Source organism: Erpetoichthys calabaricus, chromosome 6 (assembly GCF_900747795.2).
Source record: "Erpetoichthys calabaricus chromosome 6, fErpCal1.3, whole genome shotgun sequence".
NCBI classification, from domain to species: Eukaryota; Metazoa; Chordata; class Cladistia; order Polypteriformes; family Polypteridae; genus Erpetoichthys; species Erpetoichthys calabaricus.
The window spans coordinates 111,901,983-111,928,882 of record NC_041399.2 but is presented as its reverse complement, the minus strand read 5'-3'; the positions used below and the strand labels follow the sequence as shown (position 1 = coordinate 111,928,882).

General features: G+C 38.5%; 1 protein-coding gene across 2 annotated transcripts in view; it reads left to right on the top strand.

The window, feature by feature from the left end:
* Positions 1-26,900, top strand: part of zcchc2 (zinc finger, CCHC domain containing 2) — a 137,825-nt gene that overhangs the window by 48,491 nt on the left and 62,434 nt on the right. For both annotated transcript variants that reach the window (XM_028803861.2, XM_028803860.2), the window contains exons 3-4: positions 2,360-2,460; positions 21,039-21,127. In XM_028803861.2, the coding sequence (XP_028659694.1) occupies positions 2,360-2,460; positions 21,039-21,127 (190 nt within the window). The remainder of the gene's footprint in view (positions 1-2,359; positions 2,461-21,038; positions 21,128-26,900) is intronic.

Sequence of the window (26,900 nt, the reverse complement as noted above, 5' to 3'; positions counted from 1 at the left end):
CTCTTAATTTTGCGTTCATTACATTTTTGGCTGTCCCAAGTAATTTTAAAGCAAAGTTACCTGATTCCAACACTGAAGTAGCTGTTTAGTTGCAATTTTCTTTTAGCCTTCAGGGCATTTCATATTTCACACTTAAATATCAGGAAATAAAATATTTAAAGTAGTTGTCCCTTCTATTAAACTAACTTTCAGAGATCAATAAATCCATCCATTTTCCAACCCGCTGAATCTGAACACAGGCTCACGGGGGTCTGCTGGAGCCAACACAGGGCGCAAGGCAGGAACCAATCCCAGGCAGGGTGCCAACCCACCACAGGGCACACACACACACACACACACACACACACACCCACTCACTAGGGACAATTCAGAATCGCCAATCCACCTAACCTGCATGTGTTTGGACTGTGGGAGGAAACCCATGCAGACACGGGGAGAACATGCAAACTCCACGCAGGGAGGACCCGGGAAGCGAACCCAGGTCTCCTTACTGTGAGGCAGCAGCACTGCCACTGCGCCACCGTGCCGCCCAATAAATCCATTAAAAGGTAAATCTATTATTGCCTTTGAAGAATCTGTGAATATGTGTGTGTTTTTTATTTTGATATTAAGGTTTAGAATGGCAGAATTATGGGAGCCAAAGCCTTTCCCAACTGCAGTGTGCATGCGTTTCTTCCATTGTGAACATAAACTATTCTGTACACCAAATTTATTGTTTTTGTATGACCGCTTATCAGACCCTGTCTTTCCATTGTAGCAGAATTCCAGGGTGCAGGCAAAAAACCTACCCACATGGAATAAATACAGAATACACCGTGCACGCAGATGGCAGACCTGCTCCTAAAATCAAGCTCTTAGCTTTGCAGTGTGGCCTAAAAGTATGCACATAAGGTATTTTTTCAGTCTGCACAGTAGAACTGGAGCTTACGAAAATTACGCAAATTCAGATTTCTCAAACTAGGGGTGTGTCATAAAAAATAGGAAAAGAAACAAAAACAAAATTGCCAAACAGTGATTGTTTTTCTTTGTGGTACAGTAAAGGCACCTCATTCACTGCAGGGTGATGTGGCATAAGAAAATGGGAGATGCATGCCTCCTGATCCCTTGGTTTTGCACTCGGTGGAACATAGCATAGTAGAAACAAGAAATATTTATGCTTCCTGTGCTGCCTCTTCTCTGCTGTGGTGTATGGTGGAGTGTAGCCACTTAGGTTCACTCTTATGGAGTCATTTAAATGTTCATCTGTCAGTCTTGTTCTGATCTTTGATTTCATGATGTTCATGTCAGAAAAGGCAGACTCACAGAGGTATGTAGACCCAAACAAAGCAGACATTTTCAGAGCTGCTTGGTGAAGATTCTTATAGTTGATTTGTCTTCAATTTTTTTTGTGTTAAATTGATATATTTGTATGGAATGATTACAATAAAATTAATAAATAAAATAAAAAAAAAAAAAAAAAAAAAGATTCTTATAGTTATCTGGCTCTACTAAGCTCCAGAAATGCAGAGAGACTTTAGCTGTACATTATTTTGAAGGTTTACTAATATATAATATATAAAATCCATGTCTGTCTGTCTGTCCGCTTTTCACGAGAGAACTACTTCATGGATTTAGATTGTTTTTTTATTTTCTATAATTTGCTTGAACATTCCGGTTGATTTTGCGACTTCTCTCATTTCACTATGTATCATAGTTTGCTTGTGGTACTGATTTATTTGCGCGAATCTGAGAAACATGTAGCGGGCCGATGGGAGGGGCCTTCCTCACTTACTGGCCAGCTTCGGGGCGTGTTCATTATCTCCGCTTAGCTAGCGAATGAGAGAACAATTGAATTCAACTTCGTTTGATATTTAAAATAAAGTGTTACTTAGGTCTTGATGAGTTTGAGTCCGGATATTCTCTTAAGTGTATGCCACATTGAAAAGATAGATTGCAGTTTAGATTGTGGATCATGATTTTGTGTTAAAAGGATCGTGATATGATTTTTTGGAAAGATCGCCCAACCCTAATCAAGTTTTCAAATTTATGTAGGATTCATTAGCCGGTAACTACCGGTAGCTTGTGAGTGACGTGTTGGTGACCCCTGCTCGAGATAGTATGTCTAGATAGTACTCTAATTTAATATTTTACTGTACTAAGGTTTTATTGTTTATGAAAAAGGTGTGCACCTGGCTTTTCCAAAAAAAAAAAAATAAATTCTCTTCACAGATTGTAGTTGATTAAAGTGGGAGTTTTATAATGTGCTCCAAAAATTACATTTTACATGAGTAGAAATTGGTAATGAAAAGATACAGTGATTAAACTATATTACAAAGTACTCATTTAAAACATTTTCTTTCTTTCTTTCTACCCAAAAAAGCTTCCAAAGGAGCTTTCGACAGAGTGCTTCGAAAAAGGAATTTTAAGACTGTTAAGTCACAGAGATGAGTGGGAAATTGGTGAGCTGGAGCAAAAATTGAGGTAAGTTTTTCCATGGTCTTGCTCTGCTCTTTATGCTAAGAACAAGTGCCAGACTATTTCTGACTTTGTCACTGAAGTCTGCTGCAAATGTAAGTTCTTACTTTTAAATAATGTTTGCTGTCATTTCAAGCATCTCTTTTTTTCTTTTGCTGCTCATTATATTTTGGTTTACATTTCTAAGCACTATTAAAAGTGATCTGGGCTATTGAGAGGAAAATCCAGTTAGTAAAATGTAATGTTTAAAGAGCATATTCACAAGAGAAAGTTCGGTCTGTCTATCTTTCTATCATTGTGCAGGACTTGTGTTCTGATGTCCAAAAGCAGCCATGTACATATTGCAGAAGGGCCTGGTGGCAGACGTTCAGCGGTAGACTCCTCTGTGGCATGTGGGGACCTGTGGGTGGAGACTCTTGGCATAGGGTGAAATGTGCATGTAAAGGCAGATATGGATGTTGAGCATGATAAATATATAAATATGGCTGCATTTCGTGATGAGTGGTGTGTGGTTTCCCCCCCAGATGGGACACTTCATTTAGAGCAGAGGCTAACCAGTTCAGAATTGGTTTAATCAAACTAGAGAATCTTATTTCTCATAGCTTAAGATCTTAAATGCCTTTTTGCAACCATCTAGTGGGCTTTCATGTGTTGTCTGACCACTTTGCCATGAAGCCAAGATTAGTGGAGTGTTGTATCTCTACAGAATTTCTCTAAAGCCTAGTCAGAGTGACCACTGAATTCTTGGTTACTCCTCTTACCCAGGTCCTGCTTCCCTGATTGCTCAGTTTGCTCACATGCAGACCTCATCTGTGAAGCAGCCATCACAACTAGCTAAATCCAATCAGCTTTCACTTTTGTCACCACCCCACCAATCAGTTTCTGTCATAATACAATAAGTATATGAGAGCACAGAGAAGTAGTGCCACTGTTTATGCATTTGAGCACTGAAAAGTTAAAACCTGTAACATTATATAGCAAAAATGATTAAATACAATTTTAAAATCACTTGTAATAAAGCATTGCACTAAGACAGCACACTTTGCAGCAAGGGTTTAAAAATAGAGGGAGTTATGGAGGTCAGGTGCAAAAGAATGTTACCCCTGAATGAACAGTGCAGAATAAAACTGACCTGCCGGTAAAAATAACTGCAGACCCCTGTCTTAATGCGTAAAATGTTTAACTGACCACAAAAAAATGTTCACCTATAGAAAAATAATAAATGTTACATCCCTAAATTAAATGCGACAGTTTACAGGCTTATACTAATTAATGTTTACATCACTTAGAAATCGGATAGTTTAAGAAATGGGGCTGCAACTCTAGCCATGCCCATTTGTAATGTAGGCTGGTGAACTGACTCCATGAACAATGAACATTGAATTAATATTATCATAGTTGTGACAACCTTAGTACAGATATTATCATTACTGAAATTTTTTTCTGGAAGAGCCTAAGTGTATGATGTTTTCACATGAACATTTTAAATTTAATATTTAATTTAGAGACTTTTGACTTTTCTTTCAAGTGTACACTGCAGGAGGCATGAGAGCAGGCATTTTAAGAGTTCAGTTGATGCTAATAAAGATGAAAATATAGTCATTGTTAGCTTAAAAATAAGGAATAAATGTAACCATCAAAGTTGATATGTACTGTCATCTATTGATTATATGATGGCAGAAATTCTAAGGCATTAATTTATGAATATGTTGATCAGTGCGCATGTACTTATCCTGAGAGATGCTTGAATTAATGAACTTAAAGCATATTTATCTGCATATAATTTGTATTTAATGAGTATTGTTATATAACCAGGGGTGTGCTTGCCAAAGACCCATCCATCTTTTTTATGTACATAAAGTATGTATGCATGTTTTTCTACTTCCACTTTTCTCTTTCTTTAGTTTTTTGCTTTTCAGAGCTTTACCAGTTTGATTTGCACATGTTACAATTGCAAAAAGAAAATAGCAGTTTATTATAAAAATTGAGATGAATGACTGTTGCAAAACAAGTAGCATTTAAATACATTTTAATAACATAAAAACAACATAAGGACCCCAATCACTGGTCATAATACTGGAAATTTTTATTGACATTTAAAAACTGTACTAGTCTTGAATACAAAGCTGTTTGAGAGGCAACATATCCGATGACTCAATTCACTAGAAACAGTTGGGATGCCAATCAGTGGCCTAACCCACTTTTTGTTTCTCTCACTTGCAGTTATCTACCTGTATAAACTTCAGTTACCACAATAGTTTCAGGCTGATGAGTCACATAACTAGTTTGCTAGCTTTTCGTACAGCTTATACAGGGCAAGTAAGGAACATGTAATATGCAGAGGTGTGACAAAACAAACTATGGCCCTTTTTTTGTTATAGCTCAATGTAAAAATAAAGGATCTCTGATTTTTAAGGATGTGCATCATATTAAGATTTCTTTGATGCACTTGAAAAAGCTCCACTTTGTTTGACAAGTTCAACTAAAAAACAGAAGGTGATGCAGCTTGGGAAAGCTTTGTGTATTCATAAAAGTGATTTATTCACTCCAGAGTAGCATGTGAGGGCTGTTACAGTTACCTTATTGGAGAGTTACCACTCATGAAACACCCTATTGAGATAAGTACAAGCATAGGCTAATATACGTATTTTGAGAAATAAGTTGTCCTATCAAGGAATCACTACACAATATATGAAGGCAAGTCAACATACCATAGAAAGACCCACTTCTGCTCTTTTAAAAGCTAAAGACTGGGCATTTCAAAGTTTGGACCAAAAAAAGATCTGTGCATAATTTTGATAAGAAATATGGGTGTATGCTAATCTGGAAACTCTCACAGTGTAAATGCTCTGCCAAGTAATCACTGTGCCATACAGAGACAAGTGTTTAACCATTTCTGAAAGTGAAACCTAAGTACTTTTTTTGCAGGATTGTCATCTGACCTTTATAGCCAAAATGGTCGTAGTTAATGGATGAAAAAAACTGTAGGCCTGGAGTAGCTGTGAAAAAAATCTGCTTTATTGTCAATCCTTGGAATGATGAATTTGGGAAAAGTTTAGTGTTTTAAAGCTCCTGGAATTGTTTAGTATGTACATTGTTAAAGCTCAATCCTTTTCTGTCATTGTGAATACCAGTCCAGTGGAGTGGCTTTTCCAACTGAGGCCATTTATGAGAGAAAAAAAAAACTATTAAAGGGGTGTTGCTTTGGTTTGTTTCAGTATCATACTGTTGGTGGAATTTCTGCACATACCGATACATATGTAGAGGCCAAATATCAACCCAATACATATATTGGATGGCCCTAGTTTAAAGTCCAATGCATTATTCACTACACTGCCAACAAGTCCAGTTGTCACAATGGACTGTGGTTTCAGTTAAAGGTGGTATACAGTGAATACAGAAAGTATTCACACGCCTTCAATTTCTTGTGTAGTGAGTTTAATTTTAAATGGATTAATTTGCCATTTTTGCCCTTCAGTTCCAACATGATGACATAGTAAAAACATATTTTCAGAGTAGTTTGCAAATTTATTAATGATCAAAAACTAAACTCTCTCATTCATATAAGTATTCATATAATATATAAGTATTGTTTTCAAAAACAATCAACACTTGAGAGTAAGAGATGCAGTTTCCTCCTGCCATTATTTTATCCAGAAGTAGCGTCGCCTTTACTTTATTCCAAATGATGAGTAGAAATTTTAATGGATCTGAAACAAGTGGTACTTTTGGAACTGCAGCCGATTTTTCGTTGAGTGTAACAACAGAAGCACTATAGTGTGTAATGGTTTATTAAATTGAAGAGGGATTTACGCTGAAAAGCAGATGCTTGCAAACAGCTAGCATTCCTCAAGAAAGAAGATGCAGCTGCTAAAGAACAGAGAGTTGCCGTGGCCACCTGCATCTTGAAGGAGAAGCAGCAAGCTTGCATGATTACGAAATTATGGGGCAACACTACTGAATGCCATTCCAATCCGTGTTGGACTCTGAACTGACTCCTGAGCTTTGGTCATAGGCTGTACTTCAAAGTTGTCTGAGAATCTTATGACTTTTATTCTAAGGTTACACTGTGCATAGCATGTTGTCTGTTTTATTACAATATTGGCGTATCTTACATAGATAAAAGTTAGTTTCCTGATAAAGTTTAAATACCATATAAGCATGTAGCGACCTTCAAAAGTATTTACACAGTGGTGTTTTTTTTATGTGATGGTGCTGTATGTGTATTCTTGCACACATATATACTGTAAATGTCATATAAGCAGCAGCATGTAACAATCAATGTGTTTTATCTAAGTATTTATTGAGCTTATTATATGTTAATATTTAATGCTTTCCCATACTAGTACAATAGAACTGTCAGACTGAGTTTACATTAACTTCTTAATATTACATTACCGTCATTTAAAAATTTATTCTGTACTTTTTTGGCATGCCATTTCTGTTCTCTTAATACAGCAGAAACCAATTTTACATTCGCATATTTAACATTTCTTTTTGAATGGTGATTGGTAATGGCTAGTTTTTCAGAAGCAACTTTTGTTCTGGGTTAAAGATGTTTGTTGTGATACAGTAAGTTACTGATGTTCAAATAATTAAAAGTATTACAAAAACTGTGACAGAAATATTTTTAAGAAGTGTCCTATATACAGTTCCCTCCAAAAGTATTTGAACAGCAAGGCCAGTTAATTTGTTAATTCTATATACTGAAGACATTTGTGTGTGAGATCAAAAGGTGGATATGAGAAGAGAGATCAGACGTTCAGCTTTTACTCCATAGTATTTACTGTACATGTAGATATGTTAAACAACATAGAACATAGCAAAATTTGTATCAAACCACCCAGCTTTTCAAGTGAACAAAAGTATTGGAACATGATAAGTGACTGGTGTTTCTTGTTACCAAGGTGTGTCATATAACATTGATTAATAAGAATTCCTGGATATCTATTCTCCGTTTAAGATTTGTCTTTCACCTGTGAAGACTGCATTTGTAGTTAAGAAGGGTAGACCAACATGAAGACCAGACGGCTATCTATGGGAGAAAAACATACCATTCTAATGCTGAGAAAAGGGCAAAAATTCATTGGATGGAGGTATTTTAGAAACATTGGGCATAGCCAGTACCTCAATTTGGAATGTCCTGAAAGAGAAGGAAACCATTGTTATACTGAGCAACAGGCACTGAAGTAGTTGTCCAAGGAAAACAACAACTGATGTCAGACAGATGGTGACAACAGTAAAGAAAAAACCCCAAATGATAGTCCATAACATCATGAATAACCCCCAAAGAGCAGGAGTGGAAATATCACAGTCCACCATATGAAGGAGAACAACAATATAGAGGCCATACTGCAAGATGCAAACCACTCATCAGCAGTAAAATAAGAAAGGCAGATTAAAATTTGCAAAAAAGTACAGAGATGAGCCACAACAGATCTGGAACAAAGTTTTATTGACTATTTGAGACACAGAATAAACAAAGTGATGGAAAGGCCAAAGTATGTAGAAAGAAAGGATCTGCCCATGATCCTAAACATACAAGCTCATCTGTGAAGCATGGTGGAGGTTGTGTCATGGTTTGAGCTTGTGTGGCTGCTTCTGGAACAGGCTCAATCATTTTTATTGATGATGTAACTAATGGTGGTAGTTGAATGAACTCACAAGTCTACAGAAACATATTGTCTGCCAATTTATGGAAAAATGCATCCAAACTAATTTGTAGGAACTTTATTATGCAGCAAGACAGTGATACAAAACACATTTCCACTTCAACAAAGGACTTCATCGGTGGGGAAAAAATGGAAGGTTTTGGACTGGCCAAGTCAATCACCAGATCTTAACCTAATTGAACATGCACTTCACCTCCTGAAGAGAAGACTGAAGGAAGAAAAGCCACACAACAGACAACAAAATATGATGTGGTAAAAGCCTGAAAAGGCATAACCAATAAAGAAACAAGAAGTCTGGTGAAGTCTGTGGGTAGTAGGCTTGATGTAGTTACTGTGAGCAAGGGATATGCAACCAGATGTTAAGCATTTTTGACTTTAATTTCATTGAAAAGATTTTGTTCCAATACTTTTGATCACTTGAAAAACTGGGTGGTCTGTGCTATGTTTTGTTGTTGAACATATCTAGATATAAATACCAGGGAATAAATGCTGAAACTCTGATCAAAACAAATTAATTAGCCTTGCTGTTCCAATACTTCTGAAGGGGAATGTATTTAGTTAAAAAAAAAAACAATATTGATTTAAACACTAAATGTTTAATTCTTCAACTAATTCAGCACTTGACAATTTTACTTTAACAGTTTTTAAGTGATTCCCTAGAAAACTGTTAAATGGAAGGTCTGTTATACTCTTATGTATGCAGAATCCAGTATATGCAGTTGGAACAAAATACATATCTTATTGTAGTGTTATTAATCAAAATTAATAATCATAGTTACAATGTCAAGGGAAATAATTGTCAATTATGAATTTTGTGGTAATCATATACCCCTGCTAGGACTTTTCCTAGTGATGACTGTCCAGCTGAACTGAGTAACTGGACTACTGCAACTCTCTGATGTCTGGACTTTCACTAAAGGCAACACGACCACTTCAATTGATCCAGAATGCAGCTGCAAGACTCATTTTTAATATTCCCAAATTCTCACACACTACACCTCTGCTGCGGAACCTGCACTGGCTCCCTGTGGCTGCCCGCATCAGGTTCAAAACCCTAACCCTTGCCTTTAAGGCCAAAACTGGAACTGCACCACCTTACATATCAGCACTGGTTAAGCAGCGTGTCACTTTTCACTCTCTCAGAACATCAAGCACTGCTCGTCTCGAACCACCCTTACTTAAAAGAAGAGGACGACATGCATCAAGACTCTTTTTGCAGTGTTGGCTCCTCAGTGGTGGAACGAACTTCCTCTTGCTGTACGAACAGCGGAGACCCTCACTGTCTTCAAACGTCGTCTGAAGACACACTTCTTTCAACAGCACTTGGACTAAAGTCCCCATACTTTTTTTCTACCCTTTTTCTCAAAAAAAAAAAAAAAAAAAAAAATTTTGTACTAACAACTTACTATTTTCTTCTAGCATGGTTTTGTGTACAACTTGGTCAGCGGTAACTTGTTTAATGACAGTAGATTTAATCCTAGCCTTAAAGACTGAAGAACAGTCGTAGACTACTAAGCACTGTTGTAAGTCGCTCTGGATAAGAGCGTCTGCTAAATGACGTAAATGTAAATGTACAGTAATCCCTCCTCCATCGCGGGGGTTGCATTCCAGAGCCACCCGCGAAATAAGAAAATCCGCGAAGTAGAAACCATATGTTTATATGGTTATTTTTATATTGTCATGCTTGGGTCACAGATTTGCGCAGAAACACAGGAGGTTGTAGAGAGACAGGAACGTTATTCAAACACTGCAAACAAACATTTGTCTCTTTTTCAAAAGTTTAAACTGTGCTCCATGACAAGACAGAGATGACAGTTCTGTCTCACAATTAAAAGAATGCAAACATATCTTCCTCGTCAAAGGGAACAGAGAGGGAAGCAAACAAATCAATAGGGCTGTTTGGCTTAAGTATGCGAAGCACCGCCAGTACAAAGCCGTTGAAGGCGGCAGCTCACACCCCCTCCGTCAGGAGCAGAGAGAGAGAGAGAGACAAAGTCAAAAATCAATACGTGCCCTTTGAGCTTTTAAGTATGTGAAGCACAGTGCAGCATGTCGCTTCACTAAGCAGCTGCACACAGAAGTTAGCAACGTGAAGATAATCTTTCAGCATTTTTAGACGAGCGTCCATATCGTCTAGGTGTGCGAACAGCCCCCCTGCTCACACCCCCTACGTCAGGATCACAGATAGTCAGCGCAAAAGAGAGAGAAAGAAAAGTAAGTTGGGTAGCTTCTCAGCCATCTGCCAATAGCGTCCCTTGTATGAAATCAACTGGGCAAACCAACTGAGGAAGCATGTACCAGAAATTAAAAGACCCATTGTCCTCAGAAATCCGCGAGCCAGCAAAAAATCTGCGATATATATTTAAATATGCTTACATATAAAATCCGCGATAGAGTGAAGCCACGAAAGGCGAAGCGCGATATAGCGAGGGATCACTGTAAATGAAAGTGTTTGGTCAGGGAGAAGACTAAGAACGCTATGGTCACACCAACAGAGCTTCAAAAGTCCTTTACTGAGATGGGAATACCTGTCGGAAGGACAACTGTCTAGGGCAGCACTCCCAGCAAATCAGGAGTTTGTGGTGAGTGGCTGACTCTTGTGTAGAGTTTGCCAAATGGTATTTAAAGGACTCTGAGAGCAAAAAAGAGATTTTCCGTGGTCTGATGTAACAAAACAAAAAAAAAAAAGAACTCTGGGCAGATCTCCAAGCACTGCATGGTAAAGAACAGGTACTAGTCATCACCTGCCTAATACCATCTCTAGAGTGAGGCATGGTGGTGTGGACAGCATTAGGCTATGGAGGTTCTTTGCATGGAAACTGGACAGAATTGAGGGAAATACAGAGAAGTCCTTGACCTTAGACTAGGTTGACGGTTCACCTTTCAGCACGACAATGACCCAAAGCATGCAGCCAAGACAATGCTGGATTGGCTTCAGGACAAGTCTCTTGACTGTCTTTGAGTGGCTCAGATAAAGCACAGACTTAAACCCCATAGAACATCTGTGGAGAGAACTGAAAATTTCACTTTACAGATGCATCCCATCCAGTCTAATGAAGCTGAGAAGATTGCCAGGAAGCATGGGATAAATTGGCCTAATGCAAGTGGATAAAGCTTGTAGAGGCTCATCCAAGAAGACTAAAGATGTTAATTGCTGCCAAAAGGGGCTTGTACCAAATATTGTCTGAATACTTGTATGAATAAAAGTTTTCAGTTTTACATTTTTAATAAATTTGCAAAACTCCTGAAAACATGACATTGTGAGTTATTGAATGTAGGGTGATGGGCAAAAATGGCAGATGTATCCATGTAAAATTAAAATGTTCAACACAATGAAGTGTGCGTAATTTCTGAATCCACTGTATATGGAACAACCGTTTCTAAGACTTTTTATAATTAGGGGTGGCCCAATACATTGTTTGTATGTACCTTATAGTTTAGTCATTTTAGAATGCTTGAGGTGCAAAGTTAATTTAATATGGTATCTTTTTTTTCCCGTTGGAGTAAAACATGAACTGCTGATGTGTGTTGCAGTCTTACAAACGCCTTGAGAGAATGTCACGTAAGACTGGCCTCACCGTGCACATCCAGGCTTTCTCTGACCACCAAAGAGCTTACAGAGAAGCACTAACTTCTGCCAAGAACACCCATTATGGCAGAATAATAGAAAGTGGCCATGATAACCCAAGGGTTTTGTTCTCTGTAGTTAATAAACTACTCGAACCCGCATCTGGTCCAACTACCTCTTCTACTGAAGTCTGTGAGGAATTCCTCCACTTTTTCCGTAACAAAATTAAAGATCTAAATAATTCAACTAACATAAATATATCATCTGTTTATATCTCTCCCTGTTTTCCCACTCCATCCAGCTCCTTCTCTAAGTTCTCACCAGTCACTTCTGCGTTTGTTAATAACCTGCTTTGTAAGATGAGGTCGACTACTTGTGTACTGGACCCCATCCCCACCACACTACTTAAATCCTGCCTTCATGCCATAATCCCGACTGTTACAACAATAATAAACTCATCCCTTGACACTGGCTCCGTGCCGCTCACTTTTAAAATTGCTTCTGTAACCCCAATGTTAAAAAAGTCTGGCCTTGATGCTGACAATCTTAACAATTTCCGGCCTATTTCCCACTTACCTTTCCTGTCAAAAGTTCTTGAGCGTGTTGTAGCTTCCCAACTCACCAATTACCTAACCTCTAATAATTTGATGGAACCCTTTCAGTCTGGTTTCAGGGCGCGGCACAGCTGTGAAACTGCTCTGCTACGGGTAACCAATGATTTGCTTATGGCAGCAGACTCTGGACAATGCTCTGGTGCAGCATTTGACACAGTCAGACATGATATCCTACTGTCCAGAATGGAGAACATGCTGGGTATCTCTGGCACTGCCCTCCAGTGGTTCAAGTCCTATCTGACTGATAGGCAAGAGTTTGTTAGTCTTGGCAACAGCAGATCCAACTCCGTGCCAGTCACACAAGGAGTCCCTCAGGGCTCTGTCCTTGGTCCTCTGCTTTTCTGTATTTATATGCTTCCCCTTGGCCATATTATCCGTAGTTATGGATTGGGTTATCATTTTTATGCAGATGATACCCAGCTCTACTTCAATGTTAAAAGTGGAACTTCATCAGAGCTTTCTCAGCTCACAACCTGCCTTAGTGAAATTAAAACCTGGATGGAGCAGAACTCTTTAAAATTAAATTGCAATAAAACTGAACTCCTGCAAATTGGGACTAAAATGCAACTTAATAAAATGAGCTCCTTCCCAGTCCATCTTGGCAGTGATCTCATCAGACCTGCCTCTACTGTAAAAAATCTTGGTGTCATTTTTGATTCCTCCCTCACTTATTCCGCCCACATAAATCACATTAAGAAACTTTCTTACTTTCACCTCCGTAACATATCCCGTGTTCGCTCCTTCCTCTCCTTCTCTAATGCTGAGAAACTTGTCCATGCTTTTTATCACATCCCGCATCGATTATTGTAATTCCCTACTGGCAGGTGCCCCTTCTAATCTTATATCACAGCTCCAGCTTATTCAAAACTCAGCTGCAAGAGTCCTTACTCGAACCAGCAGCAGCGAGCACATCACACCCATCCTGCTCCGTCTTCACTGGCTCCCTGTGTCCTACAGAATCGAATATAAAATCCTACTAATAACCTACAAAGCTTTAAATAACCTCGCACCAAACTACATCAGTGACCTCCTCCATCACTATGTGCCTGCCTGCCCACTAAGGTCCTCTGATTCTGGTAATCTTGTTGTGCCCCTCACTAATCTACACTCTATGGGTGACAGGGCCTTCAGCTGTATAGTGCCCAGACTCTGGAATGACCTACCAAAATTAATCAGGTCAGCTGACTCCATGAATTCTTTTAAAAAAAACAACTCAAAACTCATCTGTTCAGGAAGGCTTTTAGCTCTACTTGACTTTATTACCTTTCTCTCAGTTTACTTCTCTGTCAAGATGCCAATGTAACCTGTATGTGTGTGCTAGACCATCAATTATGTTGTCTGTTTTTTTTTTCCCCAGAATTTACTGTCTTAATCTTCATTTATTTATTTATCTGGTTTGTACAATGCTATATACTGTATATTCTGCCGTTCTTTATTATATTCTGTAAGTGCCTTGAGCATGGGAAAGGCGCTATATAAATAAAATGTATTATTATTAAATGGTAGTGGGCACAAATGCAGATTTAATCAGTGGAAAGCATTGACAATTTAGAAGTTCATTGTGACCACCGGGGGATGCCAGAGAGCCCCAAACCACAGACACATTAAAGTACCACACATTATTAGAATCAAATTAAGGGTTTTTGTTCTCACCAGGCACTTATTCCCAATCCTCTGTTCAGTAACAAGACAAAAGTATACATTAAATTAAACAATTCTCACAATCCTCCCTCCTTCTCTCTTCCACTTGTGAGTTGCCTGCTGCCTCCTGACTGTGACTCACTGGAACGGAGGAACTTTGTTTGGCCCGGGAATGCTTCTGGTGCCACTCCATGTCTTCTGGGCCATAAAGAAAGTGGGGAGGTCCTCCCCTGACAGTGCCCACTAACAAGACCCAGGGACCCCAACACTGTTACACTTCCAGACCCCAAATTCCAAGCACCCTTGTGGGTGACCCAACTTGGTTGGCATATGAGGATTCTGCCTCCAGACATATAGGGAATGGAACTGCACCCTAATCTGAGCTTCCACTGGTCTGTCCATTATTTTCTGTCTGCTGTACAGAGTTATTTCTCTGATCTTCTGGCTGTTTTGCTTTCGTCATTGTGTTGGCCTCCTGTCTGGGTAATGTATTCTCCCCTGTCCTCACTGGGATACGCGTTAACCTCCTACAGCATATAATACAGTGGTATTCTCAAAAATTATATTAAACCCCTTATACCCATCAATATTGTAGTTGTTTTTCTGTCAAGATAAATTGTCTTGTAAGCTGCATTAGTCAACAGTTGCTTTTTTTCCCCCTTGTTACTTTTTATCTAGGCAAAAAATTGTCATGTAGTGTACTCTAATCGCTTGTTTGCTGAAGACATCGGTGAAAATATGAATGTACAACTGAGCAATAGGAAGACCAAATACAGTTCAGCAAGGATCTGAAGACTGTTGAGTGAGTTCATGTTACAGAAAGTGACAGCCTGAAGAACATTATGCACAATATGCTTCTCTGCTGTCTGAATGCACAGCTTCCTTTGTTGGAATGCTTCCATAAACCTGTATGGAAGTGGCAAAATAATAGATGCTTATTATCAAGTATGGTAGTTAACAATTTCCTTCATGCCTTGAAAGGGTGGTGTTCAAGTTCTAAGCCACGGGTGTTGAACTCCAGTTCTGGAGGGCTGCAGTGGCCTCGGTTTTTTCATTCAAACCATCTTCATTAGTGACCAGTTTTTGCTGCTAACTAACTTCTTTTGCTTTAGTGTTGACTCCGCCCCTTAGTTGTCTTTTTTTCCTTAATTAGCAGCCAAACAATAATAAGACACAAAACAAGCCGCCACATGAGCACCTCACCTGTGCCCATTACACAATATCTGAAAATAAAGTAAGGTGATGGTCTCGGTAAGGTTGATCTGCTCAGGTCACCAAAAAGTTTTGATGATGTTCACAGAAAAAACAGAAAAATCAACAGTTTTGGAAATGTCTGCTGTGGCAGAATGAGAGCAGCAGCAAGCTATGGAATTAAAGAACTGGTTTAATTAACAGCAAGAATTGGCTGCTCATTAAGAGAGTGGTTGGAGTTTAAAATCCCAGTTTAGCTGGTCATCTGTCTGCTCGTTTCACGTCTCGTTTCATGTCAAAATGTCTGTTTGGCTGCCATTTAGTGAAGAAAAGAATCAACTCGGAGGACTGAATCCTTAAAAACAGAGCTGTTAAAAGGAAGGGAAAGGGAGTTAATTAGCAGTGAAAACTGGTCACTGATGAAAAGGGTTAGAACGAAAACCTGCAGCTACTGCGGCTCTCCAGGCCTGGAGTTCGACACCCCTGTTCTAAGCAGTTGGTCTAACAGCAGCCCTTTCAAAACAAATTTACTGTTATACTTGTTTGTATAAACTATGCAGCTAGTCAAAGAAGTCAATTTGTCATTGCTTAAGTCTTTTAAGAGTGATTCACCTTTATTAAAATCAACATGTCTTGCAAAAAGCATTGCGTATGCCTGCCCTGGCAGTTTTATAGTTGTGTTTAAATACAGTGCATCCAGAAAGTATTCACAGCGCATCACTTTTTCCACATTTTGTTATGTTACAGCCTTATTCCAAAATGGATTAAATTAATTTTTTCCTCTTCTACACACAACACCCCATAATGACAACGTGAAAAAAGTTCACTTGAGATTTTTGCAAATTTGTTAAAAATAAAAAAAATTGAGAAAGCATATGTACATAAGTATTCACAGCCTTTGCCATGAAGCTCAAAATTGAGCTCAGGTGCATCCTGTTTCCCCTGATCATCCTTGAGATGTTTCTGTAGCTTAATTGGAGTCCACCTGTGGTAAATTCAGTCGATTGGACATGATTTGGAAAGGCACACACCTGTCTATATAAGGTCCCACAGTTGACAGTTCATGTCAGAGCACAAACCAAGCATGAAGTCAAAGGAATTGTCTGTAGACCTCTGAGACAGGATTGTCTCGAGGGACAAATCGGGGAAAGGTTACAGAAAAATTTCTGCTGCTTTGAAGGTCCCAATGAGCACAGTGGCCTCCATCATCCATAAGTGGAAGAAGTTCGAAACCACCAGGTCTCTTCCTAGAGCTGGCCGGCCATCTAAACTGAGCGATCGGGGGAGAAGGGCCTTAGTCAGGGAGGTGACCAAGAACCTGATGGTCACTCTGTCAGAGCTCCAGAGGTCCTCTGTGGAGAGAGGAGAACCTTCCAGAAGGACAACCATCTCTGCAGCAATCCATCAATCAGGCCTGTATGGTAGAGTGGCCAGACGGAAGCCACTCCTTACTAAAAGGCACATGGCAGCCCACCTGGAGTTTGCCAAAAGGTACCTACCTGAAGGACTCTCAGACCATGAGAAAGAAAATTCTCTGGTCTGATGAGACAAAGATTGAACTCTTTGGTGTGAATGCCAGGTGTCATGTTTGGAGGAAACCAGGCACCGCTCATCACCAAAGCAAATACCATCCCTACAGTGAAGTATGGTGGTGGCAGCATCATGCTGTGGGGATGTTTTTCAGCGGCAGGAACTGGGAGATTAGTCAGGATAAAGGGAAAGATGACTGCAGCAATGTACAGAGACATCCTGGATGAAAACCTGCTCCAGAGCGCTCTTGACCTCAGACTGGGGCGACGGTTCATCTTTCAGCAGGACAACGACCCTAAGCACACAGCCAAGATATCAAAGAAGTGGCTTCAGGACAACACTGAATGTCCTTAAGTGGCCCAGCCAGAGCCCAGACTTGAATCCGATTGAACATCTCTGGAGAGATCTTAAAATGGCTGTGCACCTACGCTTCGAATCCAACCTGATGGAGCTTGAGGGGTGCTGCAAAGAGGAATGGGCGAAACTGGCCAAGGATAGGTGTGCCAAGCTTGTGGCATCATATTCAAAAAGACTTGAGGCTCTAATTGCTGCCAAAGGTGCATCGACAAAGTATTGAGCAAAGGCTGTGAATACTTATGTACATGTGATTTCTCAGATTTTTTATTTTTAATAAATTTGCAAAAACCTCAAGTAAACTTTTTTCACGTTGTCATTATGGGGTGTTGTGTGTAGAAGAGGAAAAAATGAATTTAATCCATTTTGGAATAAGGCTGTAACATAACAAAATGTGGAAAAAGTGATGCGCAAATACTAGCTGAACACTGCCACTGCACATCTCTCTTCCATGTTGAAAATGGACCTTTATTTTAATGGCTTAGTGTGCCACTTTGTAGAACCACTCAAGGTCACATGTTACTTCTGCCCCTCTCTCCATTTTCCCCCCATCTTTTTTCATAAAGCCCTTAACATACAATTAATAATCCATTTCAGAAACAGCCTATATGTTTTTATTAAATATTTATTTTAAAAGTTGTTTATTCTAGTGACTGAATTTATTAATCATAAAATTGATTCTTTTTTTAGGGATTATAAAAAAACAGTAATTACCAAAATGCAGAATTTGTCACTGCAAATATTTTTGATAATCAAATGTGCTAAAAGTTCACTGGGCTTAAGTATTGATTTCTTCCAATAAATATAAAATAAGCATCAAGTATTTCTGAAAATGAAAAATCAAAATAATTTTTAAAATGAAATATAAATTGCTACAGACAATTTATTGTAACTTAATTACTGAAGCTACTTTGTTATCCTGTCGTTTCAGCACTGGAGTGCTTTCATCAGCAATATCTACATTTAGCCCAAATGGTAAATACAAATGCATTTTCTTTACACATGCAACATTCAAATCAGCTGAAAAGACCAAAGCAGCATGTCAGGTAATGGCAGAAGTTGAGTTGGGAAAGCCGCCTGTGCAGTTTTTAGAAGTGATCAGAGTGGTTTTAGCAGTGTAAGTTGACCTACCATTTCCTTCATGAAATTGCCAGATCTTTGACATCATGCTAAAACAGTAAAAAGTTAGAAGCTGTAATATGTTGGTTTTGCACGTAAGTGGGGCATAATGCGGACAGTGAAGACATTTTAATGCCAGGTGTAAATGTAATCCAGCTAAACTATATACAGAAAAATTCCAGTGTGGCTCTTGATCTTGCAGTTCTCCTAAGAGTTTACTCCAGCTGAGAATCACTGTTTTAAAGGGCGGTAGTAGCCAGGAGTTCTATGGGATTTTTCAGCTCTGCATATTTGTTTCCCAGTTGGATTTGTACTTGAGTCCCTCCAGTTAAAAGACAAAGATGCTTCCTAAGAGCTGAAGAAGACTTTTAACATTCCTGTTACATGCAGAACTGACTCGCCCCTCCCCGTTGCAGGGTGAATGGTAGTTACTAAGGGTGTGAGTAAAAAAACATTTAACCAATTTTAAACAGAAAACTGGTTAGGAAAAAAAATGTTTGTAAGCCCCACTTCCCTCTACCAATACCCTAAATCACAATGCACTTTACAAAGAAAACAAAGCCTTGTTGTCATACTGCAGGTTGATTCTATAAATCACAATTGATCAACTGAATCAAATCAAGTGCAACAACAAAGTGACCTTATACAGACACTGTTGAAACAGGTTTCGAACCCCTTCTTCTTTGTTGGTCCTCCCCATTTTGTTTGCTCTAATGTCACACTTAATCAGATCAGAATTTACTAATCTGGAAAGTGCTCCCTCACTAGGAGTTGCACCATTTAGAACACAGGCAAGGAAGTAGCAGTGAGATGAGACTGATAATACTGGTGTTTGTAGTCTGGGTGTTCAGACTAAGAAAAAAGTGTCGGACCTTTCTTGGATTCAGGACCCAGTGTGGTGCATACAGTAAGCATTTTTAATCATCTTCTATAACAGTTGTCAATGTCATTGAGCATATGCTGTTTTAACCATTTTAAGGATTGATGGGGCACGTCAGTAGCTTGGTGGTGTACAGAGCGGTATGTTGTCGAACATTTTAGTTTTCCTATTTTAAAAAAAAAAAAAAGTTCTAAAACATTGTGTTTAAAACCGAAGAACTTGCGTTCTTACAAGTTTTTTTTCTTTATTTCTCTTAGCTCCTTCTGGAGCAATGACATGGCATTTTCTGTTGTTTTAGTACCTTCATTTCAGAGTATCTAGAATCCTTTAGCAAAGGGGTGATCAAAATTTGTAAGATGGTCAGTTACCTCTTGGCATGTGCTATGTTAGAGATAAGTGCCATGCATGTAAACTAAAAATATAGTCTTATTCTGTGTTGTGTAAATAGGTAATATCTAATTGAGTAAAGGTTAAGAAATGGTTATCAGTTGCCTCAACCTGGTTGCCAATAGCATCATGACAACTGTTGATGTTGAGCCCTTTCTGAAGCTTGCTCTTGGCATGGAAGTCTAGTGCAGTTACAACTCTCCAAACTGGAGTTTCAGGGCTTAATCATGCAAAAGAGACACTGATCCCTATTGACTCTTTGGCAGGACTTCTGAATGCCAATATACAGTAGATTAACAGTGCCAGGATGAAGGTATTAATACTTGTATGAGTATTCATCAGGTGCTTCAGTGTGAGAGAAGGTACACTGAACCGTAGTGATCTTTCATGAAAATTTCTCCATGGTAAATTAAACAGCAAGTAAACCTAACAAGGAACGTGGTTTCATGATGCTCACAATAAAGACCTTATTGTTAATATGGATATAGGGCCTTTTAAGTGGGAAAGGTTTTTTTTTTTTTAATGAACATCTTGACTCTGAAATTAACTTGGCTGATACCCTATACAGATGATGTTGATTCGTAAGTAGGAAAGAAAGTTGGGACAAAGCTTTCTGGTGTGAAGATACAATAGTCTTTTACTGAGAGAGAAAAAAGCAAGAATACGAGGTGAAAGATGTTTTTTAGGTACTGAGGAGAAATGAGGAAATTGTAAAGAGTCTGTGCCTTTATCTCAAGCTGGAGCAACTTTTATGATGCACGCTACTGATAATGAAGTCAGTGCTGGGTTTTGCCTGAGTGACCAAAAATAAAAAAATAAATAGAGCTAATGGGGAAGTGTTTGTTTATCTTGTTTGTAGTTAGATGCTGTAACCTTTAGAATTTATTACTCAAACCAGTTCGTTTTTTCATTATGATGCTATTAACACCTATAAAGTCTAAATGCTAAAGTCAAGTATTCCTGAAGGGATGCATGCACAGGCTTCATTCAGTAGCATAGAGTCTGAAATGGTGACTAACTCGTTTTGGTATAAAATGTTAATCACTGGTGTTAGTGAAGTGAAATACCATGAAACCCTAGGGCGATTATGATAGTAAACATTTGAAAGGTGAAGAAACGCTTTGATTACTTCTCAAACATATGGACAAGGCATAGTACAATTGCTGATATTACATGAAGCATCAAACAAGACAATAACTTTACAATCCATCAAATGTAAAAGGTCATTGTTAGTGTGAGAAGTGTCCTGATTGATGCACAGAAGCACACTGAGTGAACCTTTTTTTGTTCTTAGTTGAAATTTATCATTACCTTACTGTAAGGTGCACAATTTGAAATAAAAGACAGTGTTTCTAGTGTCATAAAAATGTAAAGATATGTGGTGTGTTAATCGCTTTGATTCATTCAATATTTTTTTGGCCCGTTTTCCTTTGCTGATTATTTACTTGTGATATTTTATATATAAATAAAATGTAGTCTTACATATATTAGTGTGGTTCAGTGTTAAGTGCTCTGGTTGTCCATCTCTGTAGTATGATAAGGCTTGAGTGTAATTTTATATGAAATAAGAGGTGTATGGGTAAGTTGTATGTGATTTATGGTTTATTTTTTTTTCCCCTTTTTGACAGAAAAAAGTTTTCTTCTGCTTCTCAAGCTTTTCGGCAAAGAGACTGTAGTTTTTTTCTCTCTAACTCATCAGATGCTGTCCATAACCACAGTAAGTAGTATTTCTCTTAAATATGTATTTTGGGAGGATGTGGAATTAAACATGGAAGGTAAAGCCTAGATTTTCTTTTGTCATGATGTTATTGGGAACTCATGTTCAGAATGGAACATTGGATTGCTAGAGAGTATTATTTATTGCAGTGAATGAAAGTAGAAAAAATGCTGTATTTTTGACATCTTTACAGGAATGGTCTAAATTTCAGTGCTGATAGATTTATACAGTGAAAGTAACATAACTTCACATCAGAAGTGAACAATTTCAGGCCCTCAGATAATTAGTAATAGTGTAATTAGTAATAGTGTAATCATTACATCTTGCTGAAGAAGGGGCCTGAGCTGCCTCGAAAGCTTGCATATTGCAATCTTTTTAGTTAGCCAATAAAGGGTGTCATTTTGCTGTTAACACAGGAAGGTTTAGTTTATTTTCTACACAAGCTTGTCAACATTCCCTGGCTCGAGTGCAGATCTCTGGTGGGTCACCAGCGCTGAATGCTCTTGTAGAACGGTGTACTTGTGACAGGTATGCGCAGGTGCTTTTTGGCCAATTAGGGCATTCTTGGAAACTGAACATGTTGATTCAGAGTACATTCTCGTACTTGCATGAATATTTTGTGCTTTGGTGATAGTTGAAATTGCTTGTATCACTCTAAAATAGACATATGACATAGCTGGCAGAGAACCAGTTTCTGCTTGTGATCCAACTTTAAATCTGAACTGTTCCCAGACTCTCAACAATTCCATATTCCTGTCTTGTTAACCGTACCTTCCCCATTTTTCTCCATAGGTATGTTGTTGTGTTTTTATGCAAACACACTAAACATCTGTTTCTTTTTGTGGTAGAGGTAAAAGGGTGCCAGTGTGATAATTCCCATACTAACCTCAGATGAGTCCTGAACATGCAGTATGAACGCTTAAGAGTCGCAATTCAGGTTTAGCAGAATATTCAGAATATCACAAAGATAAGCACTTTCACAGTTATGGCTTAAGTATGGCAGAATTTTAAACTGATAGAGCAATAGTAAATATCTCTAAAGTCCTGGCTCAATTTATGTAAACCTCAAAATACATTCTTTACTATTATAAACAGTATATCCAAATCCATATCATGGTATATACTTCTACCAGTATACTTATGTTTGTTTATACTGTATACTTAGACTTAGTATGCTTATACCACCCACCCCACTAAAGCTGTTTCACTTAAAAGTCATAGTAGCTACACCTTCCCTAAAAAGCCTATAGTTTAATTGCATATTATGACAGTGTGCACTGATCCCTCATTTTGCATTTTTATTTTTGTGTTTTTTCTGCAGGAAATATGGAGAAATTAGAACTATTTCACTAAGCTATTAATTCATTTTATGGGCCATTAGGTACATTTGGGTCAATTCTGACCATAGAGTCTTTGTCCCTTTGTAGGCATTTGGAAAATACATCTTGGAAACATATAAACACAACTGCACGTTGTCTTGTAAGATGTTGCTGAAGATGTAGAGTGTGTGCATGTGTGGTGCTAAAACACTTTTACACAAATAGGCAATTTGACATGGAGAGCAGCAAGCATTATTGTATCTTTAATTTACCACAATTAAGAGTAATTCACATTGTGTTTCAGTAAGCTGTTCACTTACCTTTCATAGCATATGTATGAAATCCATCAATCTTCAAATACAACTTTTATGTTCACTTTGCAGGTGTTGCAGGATGGTGTACCACTTTAATATTTTCTGGAAGATTCCTGGTAGATACGCAATCAGCCAATCCCTCTGCACTACCTAACATAACCAGTGGTATATAGCTAGAAGCCAGGGAATAAGTCTTATTTTAGTCTCTAGCCCCTTTATTTATCACTAATGATGTAGCAATTCCAGTGCAAGATAATAACTTAGTTTACTCAGTCTTGATTTATACAGCAATGTCTGTCAATATGGAGTGAACTGCTAAAATGCCTATGTACAGATAACATGTAGGCTTGAAGAAATACACAGAGGAAGAAGCAACAAGCATGTAATCACTAAAATTTCGTATTTTTCAAAGTCTCATCCTTGGTTGAATAAATTACTACATTGCAAAGATTCAGCTCCCATTGCACTGTTACCTTATAAAAGCAGTTGAAGGGGAACGTTTACAAAAATAAAACCCGCATTAAAAGCAAAAAGAAACCAGCAGTTTATACAAAGATTCTTTCTAAACTCCGGGCAGCATTACAAAGTTATGGTTGTCTATCCCTGTTGCAAAAACTCAGGTTTGTATTTGACTGTCACATAGCTAGTGTGTATTTACAGTTAGGTCCATAAATATTTGGACAGAGACAACTTTTTTCTAATACCACAATGAATTTTAAATGAAACCACTCAGATGCAGTTGAAGTGCAGACTTTCAAATTTAATTCAGTGGGGTGAACAAAACGATTGCATAAAAATGTGAGGCAACTAAAGCATTTTTTGAACACAATCCCTTCATTTCAGGGGCTCAAAAGTAATTGGACAACTGACTCAAAGGCTATTATTTCATGGGCAGGTGTGGGCAAGTCCGTCGTTATGTCATTATCAATTAAGCAGATAAAACGCCTGGAGTTGATTTGAGGTGTGGTGCTTGCATGTGGAAGATTTTGCTGTGAACAGACAACATGCGGTCAAAGGAGCTCTCCATGCAGGTGAAAGAAGCCATCCTTAAGCTGCGAAAACAGAAAAAACCCATCTGAGAAATTGCTACAATATTACGAGTGGCAAAATCTACAGTTTGGTACATCCTGAGAAAGAAAGCAAGCACTGGGTGAACTCAGCAATGCAAAAAGACCTGGACGTCCACGGAAGACAACAGTGGTGGATGATCGCAGAATCATTTCCATGGTGAAGAGAAACCCCTTCACAACAGCCAACCAAGTGAACAACACTCTCCAGGGGGTAGGCATATCAGTCTCCAAGTCTACCATAAAGAGAAGAGTACATGAAAGTAAATACAGAGGGTGCACTGCAAGGTGCAAGCCACTCAAAAGCCTCAAGAATAGAAAGGCTAGATTGGACTTTGCTAAAGAACATCTAAAAAAGCCAGCACAGTTCTGGAAAAACATTCTTTGGACAGATGAAACCAAGATCAACCTCTACCAGAATGATGGCAACAAAAAAGTATGGAGAAGGCGTGGAACAACTCATTATCCAAAGCATACCACATCATCTGTAAAACATGGTGGAGGCAGTGTGATGGCTTGGGCGTGCATGGCTGCCAGTGGCACTGGGACACTAGTGTTTATTGATGATGTGACACAGGACAGAAGCAGCCGAATGAATTCTGAGGTGTTCAGAGACATACTGTCTGCTCAAATCCAGCTAAATGCAGTCAAATTGATTGGGCGGCGTTTCATGATGCAGATGGACAATGACCCAAAACATACAGCCAAAGCAACCCAGGAGTTTATTAAAGTAAAGAAGTGGAAAATTCTTGAATGGCCAAGTCAGTCACCTGATCTTAACCCAACTGAGCATGCATTTCACTTGTTGAAGACTAAACTTCAGACAGAAAGGCCCACAAACAAACGGCAAACTGAAAGCCACTGCAGTAAAGGCCTGGCAGAGCATTAAAAAGGAGGAAACCCAGCATCTGGTGATGGCCATGAGTTCAAGACTTCAGGCTGTCATTGCCAGCAAAGGGTTTTCAACCAAGTATTAGAAATGAACATTTTATTTCCAGTTATTTAATTTGTTCAATTACTTTTGAACCCCTGAAATGAAGGGATTGTGTTAAAAAAATGCTTTAGTTGCCTCACATTTTTATGCAATCGTTTTGTTCACCCCACTGAATTAAAGCTGAAAGTGTGCACTTCAACTGCATCTGAGTGGTTTCATTTAAAATTCATTTGTGGTAATGTACAGAAATTAGAAAAGAATTGTCTCTGTCCAAATATTTATGGACCTAATATATATGAAATATACATGCATAATACCTCACAGTGACTGCCAACTCGGAAGGTTTCCTTCTGTTTACTTATTCTGGTGTGAATTCAGACCATTATATATATACCAGCCAACCCGCTACGCCGCATAATTATGTATTGATGGGTGAACACTTCCTGAAAGACACAGTTGTCCAAATGGGGTGGGTTTTAAGGATACGACTGCAATTGAATGAAAAGACGGAACTCTGGAGAGAGCAACATACAATTGTCCGTGACTGAAAACTGGGTTTGGCAGATACAGGCATATCGTTTTGAAAGTGTGTCCCTGTGCCTTATTAATTGTCATTGCAAAGGCCAATCTAACAGGAAATTGTCTGCATGTAAAAGTAAAAGGCAAATTTGAATCTGACAGGGTCAGGAAAATCCAGGGAATATGGACAGTTTGTGAGGTAGGAGCTGTGATTGTTTTACACTCCAGTACATTGCAGTGAATGCTGAGAATAGTCAGTCTAGTGCCTTTACAGAGACTTCTTGCTGGCATGAGGTTTCTGAGAAGCATGACGACTGAACCAATTTTAAGTTTGACTTTTTAGAGTAATGGCTGCCCGGCGAATCATGGGAAAAACACCGCCGGATTGCCAGTCGGCATCGTTTATGGTCGGAACTATGACGGTATGTGATCTTCTTCGAACCTCTGACTGTCGTTCTTGATTAATGAAAACATTCTTGGCAAATGCTTTTGCTCTCGCGTGAATTGTTGGCTCTGTAGTGCGTGTGCCATGGTCGGCTGCTTAGTGAATTGTTGGTGGGCGGGGCTCGGTCTTGCGTGCGTCTTGCTTGCCATGGACTTAGTGAAATATATATATATAAATATATAATAGTGTGTGTGCTTTTATTTATTTATCTATTTATTTAACAAGCATCTGTAAATGGTAAAATTTCCCCCTTGAGACAATTAAATGTCTAAAGAAGAAATTATGGGTTGTACAGTAGTAAAATGGGTAGTGCAGCTGCTTGATATATCCAGTATCCTGGATTTGAATTCTGCTTCTGATCACTTCCATGTGAAGTTTGCATGCTTTTTACATGGATGTTACCCCCTAAAGATGTGTAGGTTATGTTAATGGTCAAATCCATATCGCAGGTTTTTTTTTCTGCAAGGGATTCTGTGTTCAACTGTAGGCTTCTTTCATTTTCTGGCAATGCACCAGCATGCTTATAATATTTAAGCAAAAACAAATGGAGTTTCTTCATTTTTTCAAGAAGAATATTGGATTTAACACAAATTACAAAAAAAATCTTCAACAAACTCTCATCTTAAATCACAAGCTCTAGGGATTTGCCTAAACCTGCCTCTGCTGTTTGTTTCTGAGATATGCCTGAGACCTATGGTGGTCATTGCATGTGTCCTTGCAGGACCATTTACATTTTCATATGGTAATTCAATTTTCATGTGCAAATTCTGTGATTCAGCAAAAATGGAAACCATAGAGCCCTACAAAGAGATTGTGTGTTGGATAGGTGCTGGCCAGAGGTATCCAGTAACTGTGGCATGGTCTTTTGCAAGGTGGACCAGTGTATGTGTAATGCCATATTGTAGAAAGTTTCCAAAATCCATTTAGTTTGGGCCCAAGTTGGTTGTAGCAGTTTATCTTCTAGTGGTTATTTGTTCTACTTAAAACAGTAGTGGTAATAATAATAAGGTAACCTTGGCGTAACCATTAAGCAATATATGCACATGGTTAGGGAACTTTAAGTATAAAAGAAGTTATGAGTAGGTAAAAATAAACATTACTTTTACATCTTTTGATCCATGTATGTTGAAATGCTGTATTTGTTTAACATTAGAAAGCAATGGAAAGGAAGATGT